At 43.2% G+C, this 27735-nt stretch overlaps 1 protein-coding gene across 2 annotated transcripts; it reads right to left on the minus strand.

Annotated features, from left to right (window-relative positions):
• Positions 1 to 3152: 3152 nt before the first annotated feature.
• On the minus strand, positions 3153 to 24441 carry LOC308129578 (protein kinase C delta type-like). 2 transcript variants are annotated; one of them, XM_080495552.1, is made up of 17 exons: positions 24275 to 24441; positions 13054 to 13183; positions 12527 to 12805; positions 9625 to 9775; positions 8724 to 8755; positions 8541 to 8626; positions 8050 to 8179; positions 7816 to 7916; positions 7617 to 7701; positions 7340 to 7458; positions 5871 to 6044; positions 5690 to 5781; positions 5541 to 5603; positions 5276 to 5414; positions 4906 to 5094; positions 4562 to 4690; positions 3153 to 4444 (listed from the first exon to the last, which is right to left on the minus strand). In XM_080495552.1, the coding sequence occupies exons 2-17, from the start codon at positions 13160 to 13162 to the stop codon at positions 4286 to 4288; spliced, it is 2037 nt and encodes a 678-aa protein (XP_080351678.1). In that variant the 5' UTR covers positions 13163 to 13183; positions 24275 to 24441; the 3' UTR covers positions 3153 to 4285. The 2 variants fall into 2 exon arrangements, with proteins under 2 accessions (XP_080351678.1, XP_080351679.1); XM_080495553.1 differs by lacking the exons at positions 13054 to 13183; positions 24275 to 24441 and having other exon boundaries at positions 9625 to 9770; positions 12527 to 12674.
• Between the last annotated feature and the right edge of the window lie 3294 nt (positions 24442 to 27735).

The following is a 27735-nucleotide window of genomic DNA, read 5'->3' on the forward strand; positions in this document are numbered from 1 at the left end:
TTTTCCACCCTGGGTTTTCCACACAAAACACAGTTCCTTTGAAAAAGTAACTTGTCATTATTTTAAAACTTTCCCAGAAAAGACACTCAAAGTGAAAAAGAACAAAACAAAACATACACATCTGTGAACGTGACAGGAGGAAACAGGGACGGGGACATCAGCACAGATTAATTTGTAGACACTGTCCAGCACCGCCTGGTTACACACTACTAAATAAAATAAGATATAGTCTTTATTCCTTCAGGGGGGAAAGATGTCAGAGAAAATACAGCTGGGGAAAGAAAATAAAGATGAAAACTCCTGGTTCCATTCACAGAGAAGACTGAAAACATGAGCCATAAAAACAAATTGTGAAAAAGAAAAAACAGTGTGTTTGTATGAGTGAAATTAATTTAATTTAATACAATCAAAAATCTAGCTGATTCTTTCTTAAAATCAGGGATTCGATTATCAAACTATGTGGAAATTCGTTCCACATTCAGTGACATATGATCATTTTAACTGTAAACAGACTTTCTTCTTCACCAGACAAAGTGCGTCCTCATCCAATATGGCGGCGGCAGCAGTCACGGAGGCTTTTCCTGTGGAGGGTTTCACTCTCGAGACTTCCGCCGTGGATCTCGCAGAATCTCGCCAGCTTGACGCACTTCTCGTTCACGACCTCATTCCAATATGGCACAAATGGCCACTGCGCATGTTCTGCCGCCTATATGCCTCTGAGCCTGGCTACATCACGCCGACTTCCATCTTCACACACTCACAATAAAATATCACAGAAAACCGGAGTCAAGACAAAAATCTGTAAGAGGCACAAAAGCGCAAGGAAACCCAGCGGAGTGTTTTCATTCATGTAAACAAGCAGGGCGGGACTGATCACTCGTTCAGTGGCGCTTTCTTTTTTTTTCTTCTTTTTTTTAATATCCCCAGCGGAATCAACACTTAGTTCATGCTTGAGCTGGAATTAATTGCACATTTATTCGACCTACTTTCGATAAGTGGACTGTGTTTGTCTGCGTGAAAAAAGCTGCTGATTCTGCAATAGCCTTTATATATTGTTATTGAAGATGACCTCGAGTTGCTTTATCCCCCCCCCCACCCCCCCCCAGTGTCATATTTGTTAAGTAAATAAAATGCCCCCACAATGCGCCACGAGGGGCTGATTGCTCCGGCACTTTTCAATAAATGACAACAACGCCCCGTCACGAGGGCTGGATGGATGATCCTGTGTGTCATTGCTGCTACTGCACTTCTGCTGCACAAGGGTGTGAAGTCGGGTTTTTTGGTTTTTTTTTATTTTTTATTTTTGGAGGGGGGGTGGGTGCTGGAAATATGCGTTGACACAGAGTGCAATGCTCAAAGTCCATCTGATTTGCTTTGCAAACGAGGTATAAAGTGCATGTGTGGTTTGGTAAAGCCTCTGTGGGAACCTGCACAGACAATCCGTTGTCTCAAACACATTTTGTTGCTCACTTGGACCACAGAAAAAAGGCTGCTGCCTCAGATAATCCCCCACAATAGACCAAGCCTTTTTTTTTCTCTCCCACCCCCCCACCCCTCTTCTTCTCCTTCGGATTCATATTATAACAAAAGAAAAAAGGAGAGCAATACACGTTTTTTTGCACGCGCTCATGCGGAAACAATGCAATAAATGTAGGATCCACAGAAAGCGATCGGATCTTGGATGAATATTGGAAACAATTGTAGAGCCTGGAATAATGAAATAAAAATAAAATTAAAATACAAATTATGCGCTTATTTCAAAACGTCTTCAGTCGTCAATTCTCTGAACAGATTTTCGTTTTAAAAAAAAAGGGTTAAGTAATGATGAGATTTTTTAATTTTTTTTTTAAGTACGCATAAGCTGTGTTTTATTTCAATTTTTTCTGTCCGTGTAATGAAATTTGCCAACTGCGCTGAGTCTCTCACCGAGGGGGAAAAAAAAAAAAAGGGCTGTAACTTTAATGGAGCTCCAGGCTGTGTGCATAAAGGATCGTCGTTCAACAACTTGATCAGGTTCGTCCAACAACTTACGTTTTGGTTGATTATCTTTCCCGCCCCTTCCTTTTTTTTATTTTTTATTTGGAGGTTACACCCTGCATCAGGACTAGAGGACAGTCCGGGGACAGAGGACAGCCGGGAGAGAGGCGTGCGGCGCACCGCAGAGACGCTTCGTCCACTTTCTCCCGTCGATTCAGTTCAAGCACCTGACCACTAGGGGGCAGTGAAGTCACTGAAACCACGCCGAACAGACTGCCAGACCGTTAGAGTAACAATCACTCTCCCGCCTCCATCCAGGCCCCCCTGAGGTTCCTCGGGAAGAGGTGCGCTAAATGTTCCCAGTCAGAAGAAACAACGTGAAACAGCTTTTAGTTCCTACGTTCCTGACCTCCTGCTGACACACGTCTTTTAAAAACAGGCCTTTAAAACACTCATATTCACACAGACTTTCCATCAAACAACAGAGTTCTAGTTATTCTAACAGCTTTATCTTTATCAAGTTTTTATTCATTCACGTTTTCTATTTCATAATCATAATTGTGCAAGATTAAGACGCTTAATTGCCTTGCTTAATAAATTTCTTGTGTCCCCTTGTAAAGCACTGTCAATTGGTTTGTGTCAGAAAGGAGCTGTATAAATAAATGTGCTTTGCCTTGCTCAGAATGGCCTGGCTCGAACTTGAACCCACAACATTCTCACTATAAACAAGTGGGCCTTTTCTTGGTTGTCTTACCTTTTAATTTTCGTGAATATAAAACAAACAATCCAACTGAGACCAAAACAAAAACCAAAAAAAGTTTACAATTAGAAAGTGGAAAATGGGAAAAGGGCTATAGAAATAGTTTTATTTAATGTGATTTGAATAGTTGACAATAAAGCTAAATGAGTCCGTTTTGCTTATGGCCTTTCCCGATGATGAATTTATCCACATTGTGCTTGTCAAGAGTCGTACCTGAAAATACTACATTAATACTTAAATACTGAAATAATAGTTTTCTTCATGTGTTACATTTCTCACCTTGAACTGCTCGATAAGATTGCCACGGTTTTCTTTGCGAGGTTCATGTCAAACTTTGAGACATGACAAATGTGGCTGGAATGCTAAATAATAAAGTGAATGACAGCTGGCACACGTTTTGTTTTTTTTGTTTTTAAACCATATATTTATTTAGAATCAAATGTAAAAGATGAAAGTAAAAAAAGTACACCCATAACTCACAGTTCATGATAACATACATAATTCTATGTATACAGCATTATTATTTTCATGATAAATTTCCTACCTTCAAGTAATATAAGACATATTAAAGATCTGTTATTACAGCAAAATGCCCCGCCTATCAAAACAAAAACAAAAAAAGGAAAAAAAAAGAAGCATCCTTCAAAATGTATACACAGACGAGTTAAATACTACACCGCTGCCACACTCCTTCCAGAAAATTCATATTACAAGTGGAATGATTTGTTTTGTACTACATCTTACTTTCATGTACAGAATGACATTTGACACCGGCAGCGTCCAAAAAAGACGAGTCGATATATAAACCGGTGCCAAATTTAAAAACCAGATTATCTCGGAGGAGCGCAGCCGGGGTTTGTCAAGACGGCGAGGAGGAGGTCAGATATGATAATCCATAACATGAATACTTAAAATCTGAAGCATTTATATTCACTCAGTTATTTCCAGCGCTTTTTCCGCGATGCCTTGGGGGGGGGGGGGGGGGGGGGGGGGTGGCGGCTCACCAGCACAAAGAGATACTGGCTACAGCGGCAGCAGCATCTGACAAGACGTTTATAAGCACGTAGTACCGCGCGGTGGGCGAGCACTTCCAGGGGACGAGCAGTCGGTCAAAGCGCATCTCAAACGATTAGTGTGCAATACCTCGTGTTTGTGTGAGTAGATCAGCTTCTCATGCGCAACGATTTAAAGTTTTATCCTACAGTACAGTAAGTGATTTACAGTTTGGATCACAGGGGGGGGTGAATCAGAGAAATTAACCAAAAGACTAAATATATATCGTGAATTATCCCTCCAGCATTGATTATGTTGACACTGGTCACCGAAGCGTCTCCCTTACCTTCCGGGAGATTTATACGCTTTTAAATACCTGTTCAGAACACCTTACGTTTGACTACATTTTACCCTCTGGAGTAGAAAGTGGCAAAGTCACAGTCAAGGTCGTACCGCTTTGACCACGGGGGTTAAAGGGGAGTGTGTGTGTGGGAGGAGCCTGTGTCCATGTGTAATCATAAAACCCCTTGTCTCAGGCGTTTGGTCAGGAGCTTTTCATTTTCTTATCAGGTTCGCCAGTTTGGGGTTGACGAAGGAAAAGCCAGAGAAGGCGTTCTGGTCCATGGAGTCAATGAGGTTCTTGTCGGCGTGGGAGAGACGCGGCTTCTCGCTCAGGAACTCCCTGTCGAAGTTGCTGTAGTCGCTCGGAGATTTCTGTGGACGGCAGGTCAGGGTGTTAGAGACGGGCCGAAGTCACGACGAGGAGCTGAGCTCATCAGTCTGATTGAGGCTCCATTTACACCGTTCGGCAAGTAAAGAATACACCCGTACCACTTTGGGCTTGAAAGGAGGCTCCACCTCCCTCTTCTCCAGGGCCGTCCAGTTGATGGCTTTGAAGAACTGCTGTGCGCGGATGTCTCCGGTCACACCCAGTCGGGAAGTGGGATCTCGTTCGAACAACTGAAATGACGGCGGGAGACAACTCGTTTAATATCGCTCAAACGGCTGTGTGACATTGTGACACTACTGGATTGGTATCAATACAAGACGGGTCTGAAAAGGGTGAGTGTTTCATCTTGATTTCAGAGAGAAGAATCCTTTCTTTTGTCGACATGTGAAACTTACGATTGAATTATTTCGCAATGTATGTATCAGGAGTAAATTCGAATGTCGACCTGTTCGATCAGGGTCTTGGACTCCTTCGTGATCCACCGAGGGTAGTGAGGGACGTCCGTCTGGATGGACTGAAACAGCTCGTCCTCGTCGTCACCTTGGAAGGGCGACTGGCCAATCAGCATCTCGTACACAAGCACCCCGAAAGACCACCAGTCCACGGAGAATGTATACTTCTGTCCCTGCAGGATCTAAGACCAAAAGACCAGATCAAAGGGCGTGTGTCATCACAGGGAAGAATCCTATTGAACAAGCACGCCACAATACCTCTTAACGGCCAGTAGGGTGCAGAGGAACCTTAAAGTTTGGCAGTTTTATGAAGAACTTGATCATGAAAGCACAAAATGTGACGCAAAGTGCCCGGAGACAAACCTCTGGTGCGATGTAGTCCGGTGTGCCACAGAAGGTAGTCGCTCTGGTCTCTCCAAACACATTCTCCTTGCACATGCCAAAGTCTGCGATCTTGATGTGCCCGTCTCTGTCCAGCATCACATTGTCCAGCTTCAGATCTCTGCGGAACACAATGGAAGTGACAGAGAGTTAAAAAAAAGCTATTCTTCTCCCGGTCTCCTTCATGGCAGGAGTGAGCTAAAAAAGGCCGCAGACGGGAGTGAAGAGTCGGATCGTTGGGTTGCACCTGTAGATGATTCCTTTTGAATGGAGGAACTGCAGTCCCACGACGATCTCCGCGGAATAAAATCTGAGTGGAGAAAACAACTGGTGAACATGGTGTCCCCATGCTGAAAAGCAAATATTACAGATGGTGATGTATCCGAGAGCGCTCACGTGGTTCTGTTGGTATCGAAGCGGCCTTTGTCTTGGATGTGAAACATCAAGTCGCCTCCATTCAGGTACTCCATCACAAAGAAGAGGTGCTCCTGAGCAAATGACAGAGGAGACATGAAGACTGTGTGTGTGTGTCTGTGTGTGTTTGATCACAGCAGCTGTTCAGAGTGCGTCTTCTCACTTTAGACTGTAGCGTGGCGTAGAGGTGAGTGAGGAAAGGGTTCTCCCAGGCGAGCGCCAGCACCCTCTTCTCCACCATGGTGCACTCCACGTCGTCGTCCATGAGAACGACGTCCTTCTTCAGGACCTTCACGGCGAAGTATTGATTCTTTCCCTTGAGCTCGGCCAGCAGCACCTGTCGGAGTCACAGTGGCATTATCAGTGTGCTCACGGCGGCTTCTCGCTGAGTCCGTGCACCGCTGAGCGCCGCGTGCCTGAGCTCAGTAATCACCCCACGTTACACCTGCGCCGAGATGAATTGATCTCAGACACTCGACATCTCGGGGTTTTTTTTCCTCAAGCAACCTTCAGTAAATGCTGCTTTTTCCTCTCTGGTGAACGATGAACTAAACTCGTTTGTCATCTGAAAACTATGACTGGGTCGTATGGCGGCGTGAGGGAAGTCATCTGAAAGGCAGAGGTGTGGGTGTATCGATCAGGCAAGGTGTCGAGGCGACATCCAGCTCCTGAGTGACAAACTGAAGATTACACACAGACCCTCACATGCGCCTTTAGCAGCTGAACCGAGTTCAGATTTGATTGTTTCAAACACGTCTTTTCTTTGAGTAACGATTCATTTGAATAAAACTATAGCAACATGCTGATTTTAGTCTCTCCCTCCCTCCTTGTTGTTCTCACGAAATTACATGTCAACAAACCGTCAGTGTTCATTTTTACATCTAATTTAGTTGCATAGCTGATTCTTCAGAGGATTCTTGTCTTGTAATTGGAGGTGACTAATGTACTCCAATAAAATAACATTTTAATATATTGTTGGCTGAAATCCAAAAACACAAATAAAATTTATTAGGAAGATAGACTTTATTTAAATGAGGCAAGATAGCATTTGTTTGAGCAAGTTCAATAAAAATTATTATTATTATTATTATTATGTTTTACACCATGTCTGGAGGACTCAAAAAGGCTTGTAAAGTTCTGTGTTGAAGTGAAATCTCAGTAGAACTACAAATGTCAGGGCATTTCCTTTGGTGTTTAATTCACAGTGACAGATACACATAGTCATAGATCACTGCTGGTTTTGGATTTGTGGTCTATTAATTCCATAAATACAACTTTATCTAACAGACTCATCTTTTGTTTTAAGGTCAGCGATGTGTTGCGGCTCAATACAAATTTCATTAGGCGGATGAGCTTTTGATCATGAAGGCTGCACACCCGCGATAAAAGATGAGGGGATATGGACTTATGATAACAGATTCTTTAATATTTCGCGACTATTTTCATGCACACATTTAGCCGGAGAAGTTCATCCACAAATCCTTCATGTTTATACGATAGCAAGCTAAATTAGATTTTATATTTACACGTGTAACGCCACTGGCTTCGTCGAGTGTGGATGTGGGTATATAGACTTCCATTTCAACAATGGCAGTGAGAGAAAGCTTCAAACACATGGATTAAAGGACACACCTTGCCAAAGCTGCCTTTTCCCAGCACCTTGTGCCACACCAGTTGTTCCAGGGTGAGGCGCACCCGGGGAGGCATCGCTGGGGTCGGGGTTTCGCTCACAGCCTTGCTATTGTCCTGTGCTGTAAAGTACACGTTTGCATATTTTGAGCTACTTGATATGCAAATCTGCATGCAACCATTCGTGCAAAATAATGCGACGAGCAATCGGATACAGTAAAATCCACTCGATTAGAAATCGAATGACGTGGTAGTACAACTCAGCGCTGCAATATCTCACCATTCGGGTCTGTTATAGCATTCCGGGCATCTTGGTAGATTCCAACATCTGGTCCCGTGGAGTCGTCATTCTTCTTCATGGATTTCTAGTCAAGAAAAAAAAAAAGAAATTACAGAAGTTTACTGGATATTCACAATGAAAAGGTTTTATTTTTTCCGTTAAATGCAAAAGAAAAAAAAAAGGTTGTGACTGTGTAAACCTGGGAGACTTGAGACAGAGCCTCTGCCAGCAGTTTCTGGTTGATCCCACACAGATTGGCCACTTTAGTTTGACAGGAACTGTGTACGTTCATGCCACAGTCTGGTTAGCCATGTGAAAAATGCGGAAAAATGCATTGAAAGAGAGGGAGAGAGGGAGAGAGAGAGAGAGAGGTGTCAGTGGCACGAGTGGCAGATGCAGGCAAACGTGAAAAGCAAAGTCTCATCAGATTCACCTTCACATTTGAGGCCCTGCTTGTAGAGGCCCCACAGCAGACTGCCGCAGTGGTCGCAGAACGTGGGGCTCCTGTAGTTGTAGAACTTGAAGCGATGCGGCATGTCAATCTTGAAACGCTCTTTCTGGAACTAAAAAGGAGAAGAATCGAAATAAATAACTCACACACATCCGATATGTAGAATTTGCTACTGGTGCCGCTTCAGAACTTTAGCCGAGGCCTGTTTTCACATCAGTATTTACTTGAACAGGAGAATAAAGAGCCCTGACCTGAAAACATTGGATAATTGAATGATTAAAGAACACCTTGGTGTATAATTCATAAAATACAGCAGGGAGTAACCAGATAATATAAAGTAATCATTGAGCCCCCGATGGGGAAACAAAAAAACATGCGTTACGCACAGCGAACAGTGAAGTCAAATTGCTTTTATGTGTGAAGTCGGATGTGAGGTGAACTCTTACATTAATACTGGAGAAGGTTTCACTCACCATGGTGTCACGGCTGTTGGCCGCCGTTCCAGTGCATTTGCCGATGATTTTGTCGATGCATTTTTTGTGGATGGCAGCATTGCATTCTGGTAGGGAAAATCATCATCAAATGATCATGCTGGCAGGGACAACGAGGGATTAAGTCAGGTGAAAACTATCAACAGAAGCTGATGAAACACTCACGTCTGCACTTGTAGCCTTGCTTGTTCAGGCCCCTACGGGAGAGAAAAAGTCCAGCAGAATATTTCACAATGGTACAGTATTAATTGTAGAGCATGTCCAATTTTTCTTAGTCAATTTATACAGGCTGAAAGATAAACCGACTGTTATTATGTTACTTATTGATGTCTATGTGTTGGGTGGTCTGGCTAACTCCAGCCTGCCGGATCTTGTTTATCCAGCACGTAAGAGAAAATGAAGCTATTATAAACTGTATGACAATAACTCCCCACTGATTTACTTATTCAATTCTAATTAACGCGCCTTTAAAACTGCCGTGTGAAACCATCGGCTTTAAATCTCTGAGGAACGGCGTTCGGCAGCTATCCTTCAAATCTTACATTGTAACGTCTAAAAACCACTTGGATGACAAGCGGCTACAGGGTGTAAAACACAGTCGCGTGGGCTAAAGCAAACCTTGGATTTCCTCTGGCCAGCAGCACTGATAGCACAAACAGGTTGGGGGACACGGCAGAGCAGCTTAGATTAGCGCTGCTGATACAGCTGGAACGCGACACAGCGGCCTTGTGGGATTTCCCTCAACAGTGACTCACTCTCACAATAGCACTTCTGCAGTTGTTCTTTATTCGTCAAACCTCGCCCACCTACTCTGCCCCCTCCGAACTCATCCATTTTAGTAGAACCACTAATTGATTGTTTGGTGGACACAGTTGGTGGGATGGACCTTCTCCTTTGTCTCGCTTGCCACAACAAAGCACTTACAAGTGGCTGATGATGTGGATTATAGTGTGCAATTGTCAAAGTTTTGCCAGCTGCAGCATATTCATAAAAATCACAATGCTGTAATGATAATGTGGGGGGAAAAACAAGCAGACAGGCAAATGAGCCGTTTCAGTCGTCTCACCAGACGAACTCCCTGCAGACGGAGCAGAAGGTGGGCTGGTGGAAGAAGGTGGCGGTGAACTCGTGGTTCTTGATGCAGTGAACCTTGGGCTGCTTGAAAGCTCCCCTCCTCCTGTTGATGGTCAGGACTCCTTCTGCGGGAGGGGCCTTCACTGGGGGGGGGGGGGGGTTTCAAAGAAATCGATGCGCAAAATCAAATGACTGTATTTCCACTCAAATATACAGACGACACGAGAAACCCAGATTCACTTTAAATCGATCTGACGAAATAAACCAAAGTGACATCGGGCAGGCGGTGAAGTGCCAGCCAAGTGGAGTCTTTTTAAACCCAATGAGCCCATTTTTAATCACGTAATCCCTCATATAAATATTGCAAAGACCCTCAGATAATGTCAGAGTGATATTAGATTCAGTATTTCTGTGTACAGCATATTGAAACACTTCAGCATGGAGGAGGTGAGTTTCAGAGCTGAGTGACAGAGGAACGGTGTGAAAGTGGGGCTTCTGTTGGAGCAGCGGAGACACTGAGCTCCAAAAACCTTTTTTGTTGTAAAACTTGCAAATGTCCTCAAGTGATTGACAAAACTATTACGCAGGAAGAGGAAATGATGTCGACTATGTCACAATTCCGTACGAGCTGAAATCTATTGGGTACAGATGAAAAGATAAATGAGTAATAAATGGCGTTGAATAATGCTCCTCTTCCACTGTGAATTGATGCAGTTGAAAAGGGTTTGGGTCAGGTCGGAGAAAAAGAGGCGTGAGAAAGGTAAACAAAGAGGAGAAACATTACATGGGATGTGAGTGGGGGGGAGGGGTGGGGGTGAGGGGGGAGGAGGGGGGGTTGATTAAAGACAATTAGACAAGGTTGAAGCTTTACAACTAATAGACATGAGAAACTGACAAGAGTGATGAGGTGAGGGAGATAAACTAATTTCCTCTCTGCCATTCCAGTGGCAGATGTTCATGTTTGGACAGTGCTTCAGTGAGCCCAGCCAAGAAAGTGGGGGGGGGGGGGGGGGGGGGGGAGAGAGAGAAAGAGAGAGAGAGAGAGAGAGAGAGAGAGAGAGAGAGAAAGAGAGACGAACAGACTGATAGCATTAAGCACTAAAAATATACCCTGGGCTGCTTTTCAGGAAACCTGTGGAGCGTGTAGGAGGGAGCTGGTGGAATATGGAGCTCTTTTGTGATTATTGCCCCTTCCCACCACCACCCCCCCCTCCACCGTATGCCACCTCACCAACACTGAACAGTAAACCCCGGACGTGTTACTCCCACACAGAAACTCCCATCACAGAGAGACGAGTATGGAAATCTCACCCTGGACCCCTTTGTGTCGAGACAGTGGGCTGCCTTCCCTCCCTGAGCTACCGATCCCTACTTCAAACAGCTCGACTCAGCCTGGAACCATTTATGAAGCCCAATAAAAAAATATTAATCTGACTGAACCCAAGCTGTTAACGTCAGCTCATCTGTGCTGCCATTTTAGCACAATGAGGCGGCATCTTAACACAAAACAACGATTTAGTGGCGAACAAATAAAGAATAAATTAATTATGCAGCGCACGTTTGAATTACTCAAATCCTACTGAGCTGCATGTACAAATACATCCTCTCACATCTCTTCATGAGAAGTCCCGGAGGAGCTGGTAAACATCATATAAGCTACAGGGTCTCGCCGACAGAGAGCGGCAGAGCTCAACGTGACATGAAGCCAGCGTGCAGTTTCACCTTTGACAGTCTAGTATGAACAGATAATCATGGAGAAATTGATCCAAAGAACATTGGACTGCACAAACGTGTTAATACAGTCGAACCAAGCGTTGAAGTGGAATCACTACCAGCAGAGGGCAGTATAAACCCACCCAGAGTCATCGGTGAGGCACATGTTGCAGTGAAAGGGGTGTGGGGGGGGCAATTCTCAACCTCTGAGGTCAGCAGTGTATTGGCTATCATGGATGTCACAGCTCCCTGGTGGTCTAGTGGTTAGGATTCGGCGCTCTCACCGCCGCGGCCCGGGTTCGATTCCCGGTCAGGGAACTACTGTTTTTAAAAGCCCTATGAACATGTTTTCCTAATTACTGACTCAAAGCAACAGGGTCCTGTGACATAACACAACTTACTGGGAAAGTTGCAGCATTTTTTTTTGTTATTTCAGCTGCTTGTCTTAGACGTGCGAAACTAAGCTTCAAATAAAACGAGGCTTCAATATGACCAAACCAGTCCCACTCCATCAAGACCATAAAAATAAAAAAAATTTTTTTTAAATCGTACATGGAGGCTCTCTCTGGGAAAGTCGTGAAATACTAAAGCTATTGAGAAGAGTCTTAACAGGCCTTTATTAAGGATGCACTGATACCTCAAGAACAAATACTAACCTTTAGCTACTCGCCGATACCGACGACTGATACGAGAACTTATTAAATGCATTAGAGCCTAATTCAGACGCCAATACACAAACAATGTGCGAAGGCTCCACTGAGCAGTTAAACTAATGCTTTCCCTGTAAACTGTTGATCGACCTCTTTTAAGCCTCCATTAGTAACAGCAGATTTAAAACAAGAATCATGAATGGCACGACAGTTTGCCAAGGCAGCTACGGGTTTTTAACATCTGCTTTTATTAACAGAAACGACGGACGCTTAAAGAAGTTGGTCACCAGTGAACAGGGAAACACTGGCTCACTCCACTGGGCTAAATGTTGCTGGTGACGAAGTTGCTGGTGTTGTATGAAATATCTGTCGCCTCTTGATAATTTGGCAGGCCATAATTTACAGTCAACCTTAACATTTATTATTTTTATTGATGATAAAGCATCTCCAAACTTCTGACATCACATCGTACCCCGATACTTAAAAACTAGTATTTGGCGCATCACGGCTTTCTATTGATAAGAGAATTACCTGAATCTTCATTCTCCAGGAAAAACTGCACAGCCATCTGCACCCTCCCCGACGGAATCAGGTCGAGCCAGAACTCGGCCCGTCCGGCGGTTTTCGACTTCTTGCAGCGTTCCGCCAGCACGGACACTCCCACTGTGGCCTTGGCCAATGACTCCTTGGCGCCCTCTTGCTGCATCAGGACCACTTCTATGACTCGGCCCTCGTAGATGTGGGCGTCAAAAGTGGACCTCCAAGCAGGATATATGGTGGGCTTCTTCTGGAGCAGGGTCTTCCCTCGCTCTGTCAGAGAACATTCAGGTCGTGATTGAAAACAACGTCACGTGTCAATAAAATCCCCGACGGTGCTGCAATGGCCTACGGCACAACTTTCCTGCAGCTGCTGGAGAGCCTTGACTGCTTGTGGACTTTCCAGTCCAGCACATGGTGCATGTTAAAGTCATCAGAGCCGTGATGTCTGCTGCCGGTAATTATTGCACCGCTTCTCTGTGCACGTGGAAGCACGTTCGCACGTGTGCGTCCGAACATACCTGTGCTGACAGACTCTTTCATCTTCACGGCGCAGATGGGCGGGTCGGCCAGCGGGGGCAGCACACCCATCTCATGAGCGTTGATGGTGATACGTAGGAAAGGCGCCATGGCGACACCGGCCGAGGCCTCCTTGAAAAAGGGGACACAAAAAGAGACCACGGAGACATTTTCATTTCGAGGCTTTGTCATTATGTGCTTACTTTGCTCAAAAGGCTGAACCCAAAACAAGAAGGAAGAGGTTTAGGCACAAATAGCAACTTCAGATGAGATCTAACAGGAAGCAGAAGTTTCAATTCAACTCCACAGTTTGTAGAGAGCAAGCCGGCAGTGACAGAAGGGGGAACAGAGAGGCGATGCATAAATACAAGCTATTCTCCACTAAAGAGATTTAATAACTGTGGTGGTGACAAATAAAAAAGCTTAAGAGTGTGTGTGTGTGTGTGTGTTTTTCTGGTTCACTTTTCTCTGCGTCAGCCCATCATTACAAATACCGTGATTGTGTGACGCGATTTTTGACGGGCACCTTCTGTTTTTTTTCTTGTTCATGTTTCATTTTGTTCTGAAAATAAATTTAAAAAAGAAAAAAAAAAGAAAAAGGAAGGTAAACTCCACACTTTGGAAAGCGCGAAACTGAAACAGAAAACACAGTCTTGCAAAAAAAAAAAAAAAGATTTCCACATGTTCTGCAGACTTCCTCTCAGAGTGCTTCTGGTGGACTTTGAACAGTCTGTCCTGAGTCACATTTAACACAACCGATACAAACCTGGTATCAGGTCTGTCTTTTGTATCCTGATTGATTGAAATACTAAGGTTTGTTCTTACACTATAATTAGCAATTCATCTAGGTGTGGGGTTTCTGTGGGATCCAGATGATGCCCCCCCCACAGACACTTTCTTACTTTTAAACAGAATTACTTTTAGAGGCAAACTAAAGAAAAGCTTTAGTGCAAAACAGTTATGACATTTAAGAGAATACATTTGAAAATTTGCAAGATACAGAAAGTTGTATGTAAGAACGTAAAGAAACTTGAAGAAACTTGCAAATATATTGGTAGTCGGCAGCAACACAGCTCAGAGGACCGACACTGGAGCTGCTATCAGACCTTGGGACACAGTGTGTGATCATTTATTAACTATTTTATTGTATTAACAATCACCGCAAGACAGAAAGGGGGACGTTTAATTCTACGGATTAATCTTCCATCTCAAGAAACTGCTCTAATACCTGATAAACCTCATGTGTGAGGCTGTTTAACTCCAGAGGGTCTCACACACACACACACACACACACACACACACACACACACACACACACACACACACACACACACACACACACACACACACACACACACACACACACACACACACACACACACACACACACACACACACACACACACACACAGGGCTACATACTAATTCCCAAAGCGGCAACAAAATCCTCCAAGAATTTCTACATCCAACTTTTTGTTCCACTTTAAGTTCATTAGTCAGAGCTCCCGTCGCTTTAGTCTCTTATTGCATTAACATAATCTCAGCTTAATAGTAATACTAGAGAGACGGTGTGTCAATGGCTTGAAAACAAAAACACAACAGTGCCTCATTAGCTCCAGCTACATGACGCAACATTTCTGGTCGGTAACTGCAAAATATTCAAACTCTTCGGTTCTAAATAATTCACTGACTCAAGCAGTGTTTTGCTCACAGACGTGTTGCTCTGCAGCTTGTTGGATGTCACGCAGCATCGCGTTTATAAGTCACTGAGCAGGTATGAGATATATGTACCTGCATGCTGCCCGGCCCATAAAAGAAACACAAGGCGCTATTTTAAACTCCAGACGGATGTAGATCACCCCGTTAGTGTGCTGGCAGTGGCGGCAGTCATTGCCTGAATTTTTATGAGAGGACACATTACTGCTTTAAGCATTTGCTCACGGCACCTGCAATCGAGAAGGCAACAGTCTCCGGGTAAAAAAAAAAAAAAGAGAAGATTTCCACATTACGCGCAGGTTATAAGCAAGTATTATGCCTCATGTGTAAATCTTTGTCTCCGTAAAAATATACGGGGCTTGAAATTTTGAAAGACCTAAAAATCACACACACACACACATACAATCTGTAGAGTGTGATATCCTGCAGTGGCAGACCTCTGATCTGTAGCTGGATTTAAATCTTAAACAAACATTCTGAGTGAGAAGGTGAATCGCTAACTGAGCCCCGACAGATCTAAAAGTCAGAAGTTACTCAGTAACATACTTAGCAGTGCCGCTCAAACGCTGCAGGTCGCTGAAATCTTTATATTCTTGGCCATCGTATAGGGACAACAGTGACGAAAAGACTCGTACACATGAGACTGTGTCAAATGATCGGGAGTTCTCATCATGCTTCCAGTAACGTTATATACATGGAAACATACAAACATGCTCAGGAACGACTGGACGACTTCATGGAGGCCGATACATGCACATTATTAAAGTCTGCTCCCACTTCTTTCCTGTACTGTACCGATTCATTTTCTTCTGTTCACACACATCACACAGAAAAGAGAGCCTTGTTTCCCTGGAGAGAGTGGAAAAAATTAGCACATGCAACCAGGGAAGGGGCGGGTAGAGAAAAAGAGCTTGTAGAGGGAAAGTTAAAAAAAAAAAAAAAGAAAAAAAAAGCAGAGGCCAGTTTTTTGCGTTCACTGCATTTCGCTGCAATATTCTTGACATCCAGTGACACAGATAGTATTTATCTAAGTGTACCTATTTTTGTCTTTCAAGATTAGTCTCAAGTTAAGTGTTTGCACAGGAATTCTACAGCCAAGACACAAACCTGCTGTGTTTCTGTTACCTTCTGAAAAGGCCACAATGGAGGAAGTGTGGTGTGTAAAAAGCACGAGAACAAGATGCATGACAAAAAATGGCATTAAATGTCATTTGGCGTGACAAGAAGTAGATGCCATATGGTCAATGAAGAAATTGAGCAAACCATATTCTCACGAACCGGTTGTGTTGAACATGGAACGAGGTTTGCATCGTGGAGAACAAGGGGGGGTTATGAAAACATAATGCCGATAGCTGCAGAGCTCATTTACCTTGAGAAACCACAGCAAAGATTACTCCAAACAGAACAGTACTTCAGACCACCCCCCACGTTTGTTAAAGAAAACTTGAAATCAAGTCATTTCTTGCATTTCTGGATGCAATAATAAATTCCCGGAGGCAGTGCCAGCCACAAACCTGGTTCAGACTGCACGGAGACCGTCTTAAATGAAAGCTTCTCTCCTTCTCTCGCCTCCACACATCACCACCATGTCCCCTCTCTCCTGGAGTTCGTGCTCTTTCCTCTTCGCCTCCTCTTTCTACGGAATCTCCGACTGTGGACACTGAAGTTTGTGACCTGTGCATCCTGCCTCCATTAAACCTGCAGTGTGCCTGGACAAGCTGTCGTCAACTTGTTTGTTGTTCTCTCTCCTCGCCTTTTCTCTCTTTCTATTCCCACAACCCCAATCAGTGCAGCAGAATGAGGGTGAATGAGTAAAATGAGGGGAAACGGTTTGGAAGTGTCATCACACCATCATTTCACTGATCACCTACAGATCAAGTAAAAGAAACCTTTCCCTTCAAAATGAAATTCAGAAATGCCCAATAATGAGTGTAAATATGACCACCGTTTCCTAAAACAGCATATCCTGTGATGAGGAGGGGGACGAAAGAACACGCTTCCAACACGGCGTGATAACGGAGACAAACATGGACGTCTGAGGACAAACAACAAGACCAGATCATTAGAGCCACGCTCAGCAGCAAGGCGGTGGTTTGGCGTGCACTGAAGATGCACTCGGCGGAGATGGCTCTTATTGGAAGCAGTCACCCAGCAGGTAGAGCCGGTCGGGGAGCTTCTCTGTCGGTCACAAGCAGGTTTCAACAAAGACAATTGCCGAGAATAGCAGAAGTTAAATGCTAACCAGGAGTCACAATCTTCTGAGTCACGGATAACACCGCTGTGAACGTCGCTGGGCTGCAAGCAGCTCAGGTGGGGAATAACCGAGGCTCGCCCGGCAGAACAAAGCAAAGGGAACCAGATGCCGGGTGAACGCCAAGTTCTGGCCAACAATTCGTTGCGTAATTACAAGGAAGGCTTGTTGACACCTAAACGAGGATATCTTGTCTATGTGAACATTGTAGAATTCAAGCAATACAAAAGCCACCGGCCTTTAGGACAGTGCAGCCAGACAGTGTTCCTGCACATACAGCAACTCATTTTTATTTATTATGATTTTTTTTTTTTACAGACAGACAGAGAAACAATTATGTCACGTACCTGATCTGAACCTAATAATTTTCCTACATTCTCATCCCCTGAAAGAAACAAGCAATAATTGAGTGGTGCAGTAGCACCAACCTTTAGGAATGTCAGCTCCACGCATCAGCTGATGTCTATTCAGGTGAAGTTAATGATGAGTTGTCTATTAACACACTGCCCCCCTTAAAAGGGAGCATACATGAGCCACTCTACTGTGGTGCCTATGTGATTGTAATAATGACCACAAGTTTTGGCTCATTGACAAAAACAAGTTGTGGTCAACTTGAAGAATTCTGGTTTACTTAACAAAGTCAAAACCTGCCTCTGATCAAAAGTGATATTAAAAACTGAACTACCCTAATTCAGGTATAGTAAGAACGGGACGCATACGGGTGAGCAACTGTTAAGATATTACTTTTTGAGATAATTTTTTTTTAAGTAAACACTATTGTGTCATGACCATGTAAGCCTGTAAAACAGTGGAAGCACCAGCACTTTGATGCATATGGAGAGAATTGTGCTTTTCACTTTAGGAACTAGGTTTACCATGAAAGCTCAAGCTGTTTCAGCAGAACAACCCAAAGCAAACACCCAGCAGCAACAAACACTGGTTAAACATGGAAAAAACAACATGAGTTTTGACCTACATCTGAAATCTGCCAACGCATAAAGTTGTCCCCCTACAAATTAAAAAAAGATATTGTATTCCTTTCAACATGGCCCTCTGTACACAATGGTACTCATGGTAACTGTGGATAACCAGTGTTGACAGTGTTTCAAAAGCAATAAACCTTTTTCTTGTCAAGCTGACGTCCGATGAATGCATAGTTAATAATTATATATGACAGCTACGTCATCATTAAGTCATCAAATATAACAGACTAGCATTTCGACATAGTTACCTGTTATGAGGAACAATATGACTCGGCTAAATGGAATGGGAGCTTCATGAATACTTTCGGTTTTACCGACACACGTCACCGAGTGTGCAGACAACAGTCAAATTCAGCCTTTGGTTTTGTCGAGTCACAATTTTGACATTGTTGATGAAATTTGCCACTCATGGAAATATGATTTATACTTTTCTTATCTGCTTTGTTTTCATGTACTTTTGCATGTTAGCTCACCATCATGGTTCCCCTAAAGAGAACAGACATTTGTTATTATAACACCACAAGCCAAGTAAGGAGGGAATAATCACTTTATGTAATATGGATTAGTTTAAAAAAAAAAAAAAAAAAAACAACTCCAAGATTGGCAGTAAACTCCTCTGATCTCCTCCCTCAACACCATTTGATCACCACTAAAGCCTGCCGCTAAGGACAGAAAACATCCCGAAGCTAAGAAAACTGGTCTGACATAAACTTACATAAAGACTCAAGATAGTTCCAGGAACAGGTCAGTTGTTTTGAAAACTATTCTAAAAGCCAGTCAACCAAACATATTTGAAACACAGTCACTGTCACCTGGAGGCACAGGTGTCACGTAATGCCGTGCAAGCCGCGGTGCGACCGTGTAAACTTAATATCTTGATGCTGCTCTGTAGGACATACTGGCATATTTCTAGATTAATTTCCATCAGAAATATAACTTAAAGGAATGATAATCTGCCCAGCGACTGCACTGCACTTGACAAACGCTTCCTGTCCTTCCAGTCTGACTGTCTTCTACGGTTACTGAAAGACGCCATGCTATAAAATCACTGACGGAAAAAGAGAAGAGGTGAAAAACTGAACAACAACAACAACAAAAAAAGAAAAGTAGCAGACATATGACAGCGTTGTTACACTGAGCTGGATCATTCAGTGGTCTCATATAATGAAGCTGAGCAAACACGCTCAAAACATTTATTATAACCTCGCACGAGCACGGGTGGAGTCAAACCTAAAGCTAATAACCTGCTGTGTGTGTGTGTGTGTGTGTGGGTGTGTGTGTGTGTGTGTTCTTCCGTGTGTAAACATCTACTGTTTCTTGAGACTGCACTGTCTGTTTGCTGAAAGAACAAAAGTTGTTGCATTGAAAATTAAACAGTCCAAACGGAAAACATCCCTTGATAACTGTGATACTGAGTCCTTATGCAATACTCCACCGGTAGGGTGCAGCAAGGTGTTGAACCCCTTGTGTTAAATAGAAAATCTAAAACACAGTAATGCAGTGGATTAAATCATCGACCTTGAGATTGGAAATAATCCCACTGCTCTGTCTGAGCGACTGCTTAACAACATGTCAACTATACTTCCTGAAATCTGAACAGTGTTATCAATGTCCGTGGACGTTTTCTGCCTATGTTGCTTGGTACTGAACCAGAGGTGACTATAAAGAAAAAAAAACTTGGGAATAGAAAATTGTTATTGGTGTGAAGGGCAGCTTGTTGCAAAGATTTATTGACATAAGAATGTTGAAAGCAATGCTATGCGTTGTGTGGGAATGTAAAAAAAAAAAGACTGATCTGAGACGTCGTTTGAGTGCAGCCAGAAGAAATACTCAAACTCAAACAAAAGGACAGCAGCTGTGCGCAATCTATTCAATCCAATCAAGCTTTATTGTCATTCGGCTGCATGTACAACAGTATTTTAATGTCCCACAAGGCTAAAGGCGACAATATAATGGAGAGGACAACCTGGACAGTCCCTTAGAGAAGAAGAAATCATCTCCCTCAGCTATTTACAAGCAAAGAAAACAACATGCAAATCCTCACTGAAAGAGGCCTAAAATGAAGTGAGCGTATTCTTCCCCTAAGCCACTCTATTGTGATGTTTCAGTCTCGCCTCACAATTACGTCAAGGCAGAGCTCAGTTAAACAACAATTTACAGGGCATTCCCAATCATTCACTGGTTTCCTAGCAACCCAGAGCAATAGAATATTGGAGAAAACTGAAAACGTAAGTAAAGACCACAATACAAACAGTCCCAAACGCTAAAGCTGAGACAGACACTTTTTCTTTTTTTTCTTTTTTTTTTTTTTAAATAAAGACACAGATCCATATTGATCTGCGTTGAGCTAAATTTATGGCTCGGCCATTTTATTTTATTTTTTTTATTAGCATTCCTTGTTTTTAATGTGGCCCGGGAGGAAACTATAATTGCCCACCCCGAGAGGAACTTGGCGACTCAGCTTGTCGCACTGATTAGAAATAACAAAAAAATAATTATGTAATTCTTACAAAACTTTACTTAATCCATTAGTCTTTTACTGAGACATAGTGGCTTGTAATATTGCCACATTAACACGGTCTGGAAGGCACTTGAGCCAACACACACACACACACACACACACACACACACACACACACACACACACACACACACACACACACACACACACACACACACACACACAACTTTGAACAAAGCAGCCTTTAATGAATTTCACTTGAGACGGCTTGGCTTGAAAGAATGAAAGCGTTCCTTTCTTCCACTGGCCCTTTCCAATTCATACACACTTGCACAGGTAAGGTCAACAGATGCAGCTCTGAAACACTGAAAAATATTTGGACTTCTGCAATGTTCAACAATCTGGCACACACACACACACACACACACACAAGGTTAAATTAGGACAGTAAAGAAAAGTGAGGGAGAGAGGTTGATGAGATGAAGGGAGCTGATGTTTCTGCTTCAAGGTCAGAGTTTGACAACTCGGTGTTGGGATATGTCTGATCCAGTGATGCGAGGTGTTACCAATTTATTGTGGACCTCTCAAACACAATCTAACGTCAATGCAACAACATTGTGAAGGTTGCCAGTGCGCAAACTTTGCTGCAACCGTTTCTTCTTTCCAGGTTCTTTCTTTCCCCCTGGTTTCTGACTACCACTAAGCCGTTTGGCAGGACGTCAAACCTGTTATACCAGCATGGAATGAGTCCCGTCTGTTGTGTGTGTGTGTGTGTGTGAGTGTGTGTGTGTGTGTGTGTGTGTGTGTGTCTGTGAACCCAAATCCTTTTATTTCAAAGTATATGGGGACTTGTCTTCCACAAACAGCTTGTGTCATTAAAAGTAATCCGTCACATCTTTACGTGTTGACATAAGGAAGTTTGGAAGGTCAAAGTAAGTTTGGTTAAAAAGGGAAACTTATTAAGCAGTAACAGTAGTGGTTAAATTTGTTGTACATAATCCTATGTAATGTCCCTGGAAGGTAATGAATAAACAAGCAGGTATTTAATACCGTTGTGAGGATCTAAAAAGTTCTTTTTTTTTTTTATATCACATCCCTACAATAATAAATGGAGTTTCTAGGAAGACGTGTTTTAAGGATAAATTAAGGTTTGGCCTGGCAGGAAGTAGTTCTTATTGAGATGACTCCAAGTCTGCAGGAAACAAAATGAAACAAGTGAGTGCAATGTCCCCAGAAGATGATATATACACTGTGTGTGTGTGTGTGTGTGTTCTCTCCAGTGTGCATTAACAGTGGTGTCCATTTCTGCCCCTCTCACAGTTTACAAAGGCTTACTTAAGTCAGACAAAAAAGTATCTGAGCAAGTGGAGCCAAGGAGGAAAACCATGATGAGAGAGAGAGAGAGAGAGAGAGAGAGAGAGAGAGAGAGAGAGAGAGAGAGAGAGAGAGAGAGAGAGAGAGAGAGAGAGAGAGAGAGAGAGAGAGAGAGAGAGAGAGAGAGAGAGAGAGAGAGAGAGAGAGAGAGAGAGAGAGAGAGAGAGAGAGAGAGAGAGAGAGAGAGAGAGAGAGAGAGAGAGAGAGAGAGAGAGAGAGAGAGAGAGAGAGAGAGAGAGAGAGAGAGAGAGAGAGAGAGGGAAAGGAGAAAAGACAGCAAAAGACCAAGGACAAGTGATGAGACGAACTATTATCATCATCTGGAGCTGCTGTCTATTTGTGCCAAATGATTGTTAATGTGTGGACTTTAGTGTTGAGGTTTCGCCCCCCCCCCCCAAAAAAAAGATGAAATAAGCAAATTAAAAGTCGTGTTTGAAGCATCTGAACTCAGAAGATAAACAGTAAATAGACTTTTAAACAAAATCGTATTACTTTATTATGCTGTACATTTGAATCACACTTTAATGACTTCACAATTGAGGCATGTCCAGTTTTTCTGCATTTCACGGTATAAATAAGCGACATCAATCTCTACGCTTGTCAAAACGACATGGGCTGGTGACGTGTATGCGTGTTGTACGAGAGCGCGAGCCAGCGCCGCAGAGGCAGCCGCTCGCTCAGCAGATGTCCCCGCCGCGTCCTCCGAGCATCTCACGATGCCGCAAGCCAATATTGACACACCAGTGACTGCAGGCCGGATAATATTACACGCGCTCTCAAATCTGCGCCGCACCTCAGAACATAACAACGGGATGCATCGTCTCGCCGCAGAATTGTGCAGTAGAGGAGTGAACGCAAGGCTTTTTGCAAGCAGCGCGAGGAGATTTCAAAACGGCGTGATGTGGTTGTTCTTGTTTTTCTTTTCCGAGCACCTGGAGAGCCGACGGGTCACGGGTGGCGACCGAAGTATGGCCGACCTGTTTACAGTCACAACAATGCGGGCTAATCTTCACCACCAACGCTCGTCTCAAATCAAGCACGGCCATCAAATAACTCCCACGCCACCCCCTTTCACCTTTTCAGACCTAAGTTAAGAGTGAGCAAACAATTTGTTATCAATGTGACAAGAGGATGACGACAACACGTTTCCATTGAGTGCAATAAAGGGGGAAGAACCTTTGAGACGTCACGTTGGTGGACTTTAGTCTCAGCTGGGCGGTACACGGTCTGCCGGTATCTGTTCGTCAAGCGTACTGACTTGGTAACAACCGACCACGACATCGTCCATCAGCCCACACCATAACCCCTGACCAGCACCCAACACCCACCGCAACTCAGCGAAGACTATAGACAGTGGGATGTTTTGACTGATGAGTCGTCACAGTGACCACAGCTTGTTTTATCAACAGCGTTACCGTCCTACCCACTGGGATAAGTCACACCGATGACGATACAGCCGAGTTTTAGTAAGACGAGACGAACATTTGTGAGTGTTACACCGACAGGTGGACATAACACCTTACAAACAAGCACATTACAGTAGTTGGGTCGTCAGTTGTTGTGATGCTTGTACTATGACGGCAGATTTTAAACTCATAAGTACAGTTTACGTCACGTAAACTAGCTCATGACTTTAAAAATCATAATTGTAGCAAACAGATTTGCAGACAACTTTAAGCAGTACTACAAAATGCTGATCCACTTTCTGTTGTGAATGAAGTTTAACAACAATAAAGTCCTGCTGTATATAAACATTTCTTTCAATTTTCCTACACTTGAATGTTCATGGAGTGTAGCTATTGTCGACAAGTATCAATGATGATGCACTACAGTGCAAGCCACAGTTCCAGTGCACTCTACACCTCTGTTTATTTGGCATCAATACAACTCATATTCCCTACAGGAGAGATTGAGGAGATTATGTTCGACTTAATTTAAACCCTTTCAATTTAGCTTTTGGAGTAAGGGAAATCCCAAGACTGAAAATATGTGATTCGAGAAGATATTCGGATACCTGGAGGGATTATATGACATCCTGTGTAGTTAGCTGTGTGAAGGTGGAATGAACTGAAACAGGCTGTTGCCATGGGACAGGAGTCCTTTCCTGGAGGAATTGAAGGGGAGGGGGCACAAAGTGTTTAGTCAGTGTAGAAATTGGACAAAGTGAAGTTTTGTTCGCGGATCTGAAACACTAATACAAGTTCTTTTTTTGTTTGTTTGTTTGTTACGTTTGTTACGAACAGGCACAAAGAAGAGCTGAGATTTTCCGCCATCGCAGCGACACTAAACTCTTAAGATGACTGCGGGAAGTCAGAGACGAAACACGAGTCAGAGCAAACGGGCAAAGTGTAAACAGCCCTCAGGCAAGCGGCTCCCTTCAAAACCCCCGAGAGCCCAACTTTAGTCCCAGTTAAGTTCAAGTCGAGGCTGTGACTTACCGCCTTTCACCGAGATGCGAGGTGTCGCGTGAGCCGCGAGTTCGGACGAGGCAGTAGCAGGAGGAGGAGAGGAGAGGGGGTGGGTGTCACTGGAAGTCGTGGACTTTCCCCGACGTTTGACTTCTGAAGCTCGGGTGGCTTTTGAGGAAGTGCAGCGGTGAACTGCCGCTCATTCAGACTGCCTCTGCTCTGCTCTACGTGCTGCAGCGCGACTGCAGGCAACCACTGAAGCCAGCGCGTGACGTCACGCAGGTGGATTCCCGCAGAAGCGCGCGCACACAGTGTTTTCAGTAAACATATTATTCGTGAAGTAAATGGGGTTTGTGTGAGGAGGAAGGGGAGGAACAACACAAGAAAACCTATCAATTGCGATTCATTACCAACAAGTTAAGTAATACAATGTTTGATTTAATAGAAAAAGACCGAGATGTTTTTTTCTGTTGCAGGCCTAGACCATTGTCTTATTACCATATGAAATGCAAAACAAAACTGAGAAATGGACGAGAAGTTCTACAGTTACAACCTGAGTGTTTTGATATCTCTAAATAAAATGTGACTTCCCCACACTGAGCAAGACAACTACTTACTACGGAAACACTTGTACTCAAGTGCAACACAGCATCTTACCAACGAGTAAATCAATTAATCAACATTTATTTATACAGCCTTTTATAACACTCAAGGTGACCAAAGTGTTTCACAGTAAAAACAGGAAGTACAAATTTGAAAGAAAAGAATTAAAAGAGAACAAGAGTAAAAACATACACTATGTCAACAAGAGTAAAATCAGGTCAATTTCAAAATAAAATACGAATCAAATGTCACCATATTACTGTGTATTAAAAGCCGGTCTGAATAAATACGTTTTGAGCCTGTATTTGAAGAGGCCAAAGTCAGTTAATGTGTGCATTTCAGGGGGCAGTTTATTCCAGAGCCTGGGGGCAGCAACTGAGAAAGTCCGATGTTCCCAGTGTTAATACCAAAGTAAAAGTTTAAAACATACAAGTGCAAAGTCCTTATAAATTTTGAAATTGTCTTTAGTTGCATTGTATATATTTTATACAAATAAACGTAATTGAATAGCTGCTATTGGTTTTCAATTCCATTTGTTTGTATAACATAGACATCCAAAGGCCAGTTTTGAGACAAACAAAGCATGTAAATGTTACATTATGGAAGTGCCATCCATCCATCTATCCATCTTCTTTATTGCTTTATCTTGTTCAGGGTTGTGGGGCACTGGAGTCAATCGGCTAACTTTGGGCAAAGTGCCATTATGCTGAATAGAAGATGGATGGAAATGAATAAACTCATTGGCTATTGAATGTTTGACTGGATTAAAATCTTGGGAGTACTCAGTTAAAATCATATTACACTGCATTGGTTGTGCTCAAGTGTGTAGAATGATACACATGTGAAACATGGATCGTCAAATACCCAGATGATCTTCATCTGTTTCCATGCCTGTCTGGTTGAAGAGAGCAGGGTTCATGGGGCTGTACCAAACAGCAGTGCATTTCCATACTGGCTCAGCCCACTGCACCTCCACACTCCCATTCCTCTGAGCCTACACAAAGCACATTGATCCACGTGGTGCTGAGTCATCAGCCCCCACCCACCAAAACTGTATAAGAGAGAATGGGCTGATAAATTTAGGCAGACTGCCCCTGCTCCTAAAGGGCTATTTATAGTGCTGGAAAAAGAGTATGACGGTGAAGTTAGGCTTTGTTGATCAATGATGAATGCTGACAGAGATTAGAAAGCAAAGCCAAGGAGTTACTCACCACTACAGACCTTTGTGGTGAAACTAACAGATAAGCATGTCGGGGACTTTTTAGAGTTCCCCTGTGAAAGACTTATTAGTCTAATTTAGATTTAACATGCTGGTAATGCGTTTTAGATACTCAATCAAATCTTTCTTATTTATAATGAAAGGGTAGTCATGTGTTTGGAAAATCTGAGTTATCGTTTTCACTTCCTAGAAATCGATTCGCAGATTACATTATGTTGCGCACGCTTTGGAAATTTCTACCCCGGAAAACAACCACAGACTTTGGATCAGCCGTTCCCTCCCAATAAATTAACCTGCTGCAGACTTTCCCCGCTGATACCCACTGGATTTGCACTGCAGCGACTGTTATTGTGTTCCGTCACACCCAGCAGACTGGTTTAACAGGAAGAGCCTCAAATTGGAGAAGCAAGAGACGTTTCTTACCATCGCACCACTCTGTAGGAAGAGAACATTTAGGTCAGGGTGGTAGACGGTTTCCTCATATAAGCAAGTAAAAGGAGTAACAGGAAAGCTTACTGCTTGCAGTTTCAAAGTTTTATGTTCACTGTCTGTTGTAGGAATTTTACTGAGGTTTGTGTAGATTTCTGGGAATTAATTGGACAACTGTTCAACCATGTCTGTGATTTCTCATGTCACGCCTTTGTAGAAATATTTTTGTCTCTATTGCTGGAGGCACAGACAGTTCCTCTTGTAAGGGCTATTTCAACATCACAGCAACTAATGACAGAAACAGACAGTGGAAAGCGGGTGCGGGACATAGGGATGAAAAAAAAAAAAAGAAATCTTTAAAACAGGAGAGAAAAAGCTTCTATCAAGAGAGTGACTTCATACTAAAGCTTTGTCGTCTGACTGGACTGAGAGTCAGACAGAGATCAGAGCTTACAGAAAAGAGAAGTTGGAATTTTGCGTCCTTCAGATGGCTTTACGATAAACTAACAGTTGGTAGACACATCCAGAACGTGAATTTCATCACCAACATGACGACACATTGAATTATGACAGGGATATTAAACTCATTTTAGCTCAGAAGACACATATAGCTCATTTTTTTGAGATTTATATTTTCTATTGACCTTTTCAAAATTAGAATACAACACTGGATGGGGGAAAAAAAATGGAATATCAATAGGATATTGAGCCGAGTTAGAACAAACAAGGCTAACAAAACATACACACCAAAAACAACAAAAAAACAAGCCGGCTCCACTCCTCCTCCTTAAAGGCTGTGGAAAGGTCAGACGCCCACACAAGTTTTAAGGGCAGAAGAAGAGTTATCAGAGCAGAGAGCAGCAGTGAGATGCTTCATGTACCAGCCTGAATACCTTGAGTGTCTGTCAGGATGTCTGCAGTGGGAGGTGTTGTGGAGGGGGATCCAAATGTTTGAACGGGGAGATGTCTAATTTGCAGATAACGCCAGTACTGATGTTGAGGTAATCTAAACTGCTCCTTTAAATTACTGAAAGACACGATAGTTCTACCCTTCGTAGAAATTACCCAATACCCCGATTCCATGGTCATAACCACAATCTCCATAAAACAGGTGAGTGCTCGATACATGACTTGTGGTTTTGCCAAATGGAGGCCGAGAGATGGCAGTGGAAGTCCAATTTACACATTTTGTTGAATCTCTTCCACACCGTCAGACAATATTGGGTAGGTTCGCTCGTCG

This window comes from Blennius ocellaris (genome assembly GCF_963422515.1).
Source record: "Blennius ocellaris genome assembly, chromosome: 4".
NCBI classification, from domain to species: Eukaryota; Metazoa; Chordata; class Actinopteri; order Blenniiformes; family Blenniidae; genus Blennius; species Blennius ocellaris.

Coding starts and splice junctions, on each gene's coding strand:
- LOC308129578 (XM_080495552.1), bottom strand. CDS start 13,162: ATGGCGCCTTTCCTACGTATCACCATCAACGCTCATGAGATGGGTGTG. Junction 8,180..8,540: donor CCAACAGCCGTGACACCATG/GTGAGTGAAACC, acceptor TCTCCTTTTTAG/TTCCAGAAAGAGCGTTTCAA. Junction 7,459..7,616: donor TGCTATAACAGACCCGAATG/GTGAGATATTGC, acceptor TGTACTTTACAG/CACAGGACAATAGCAAGGCT.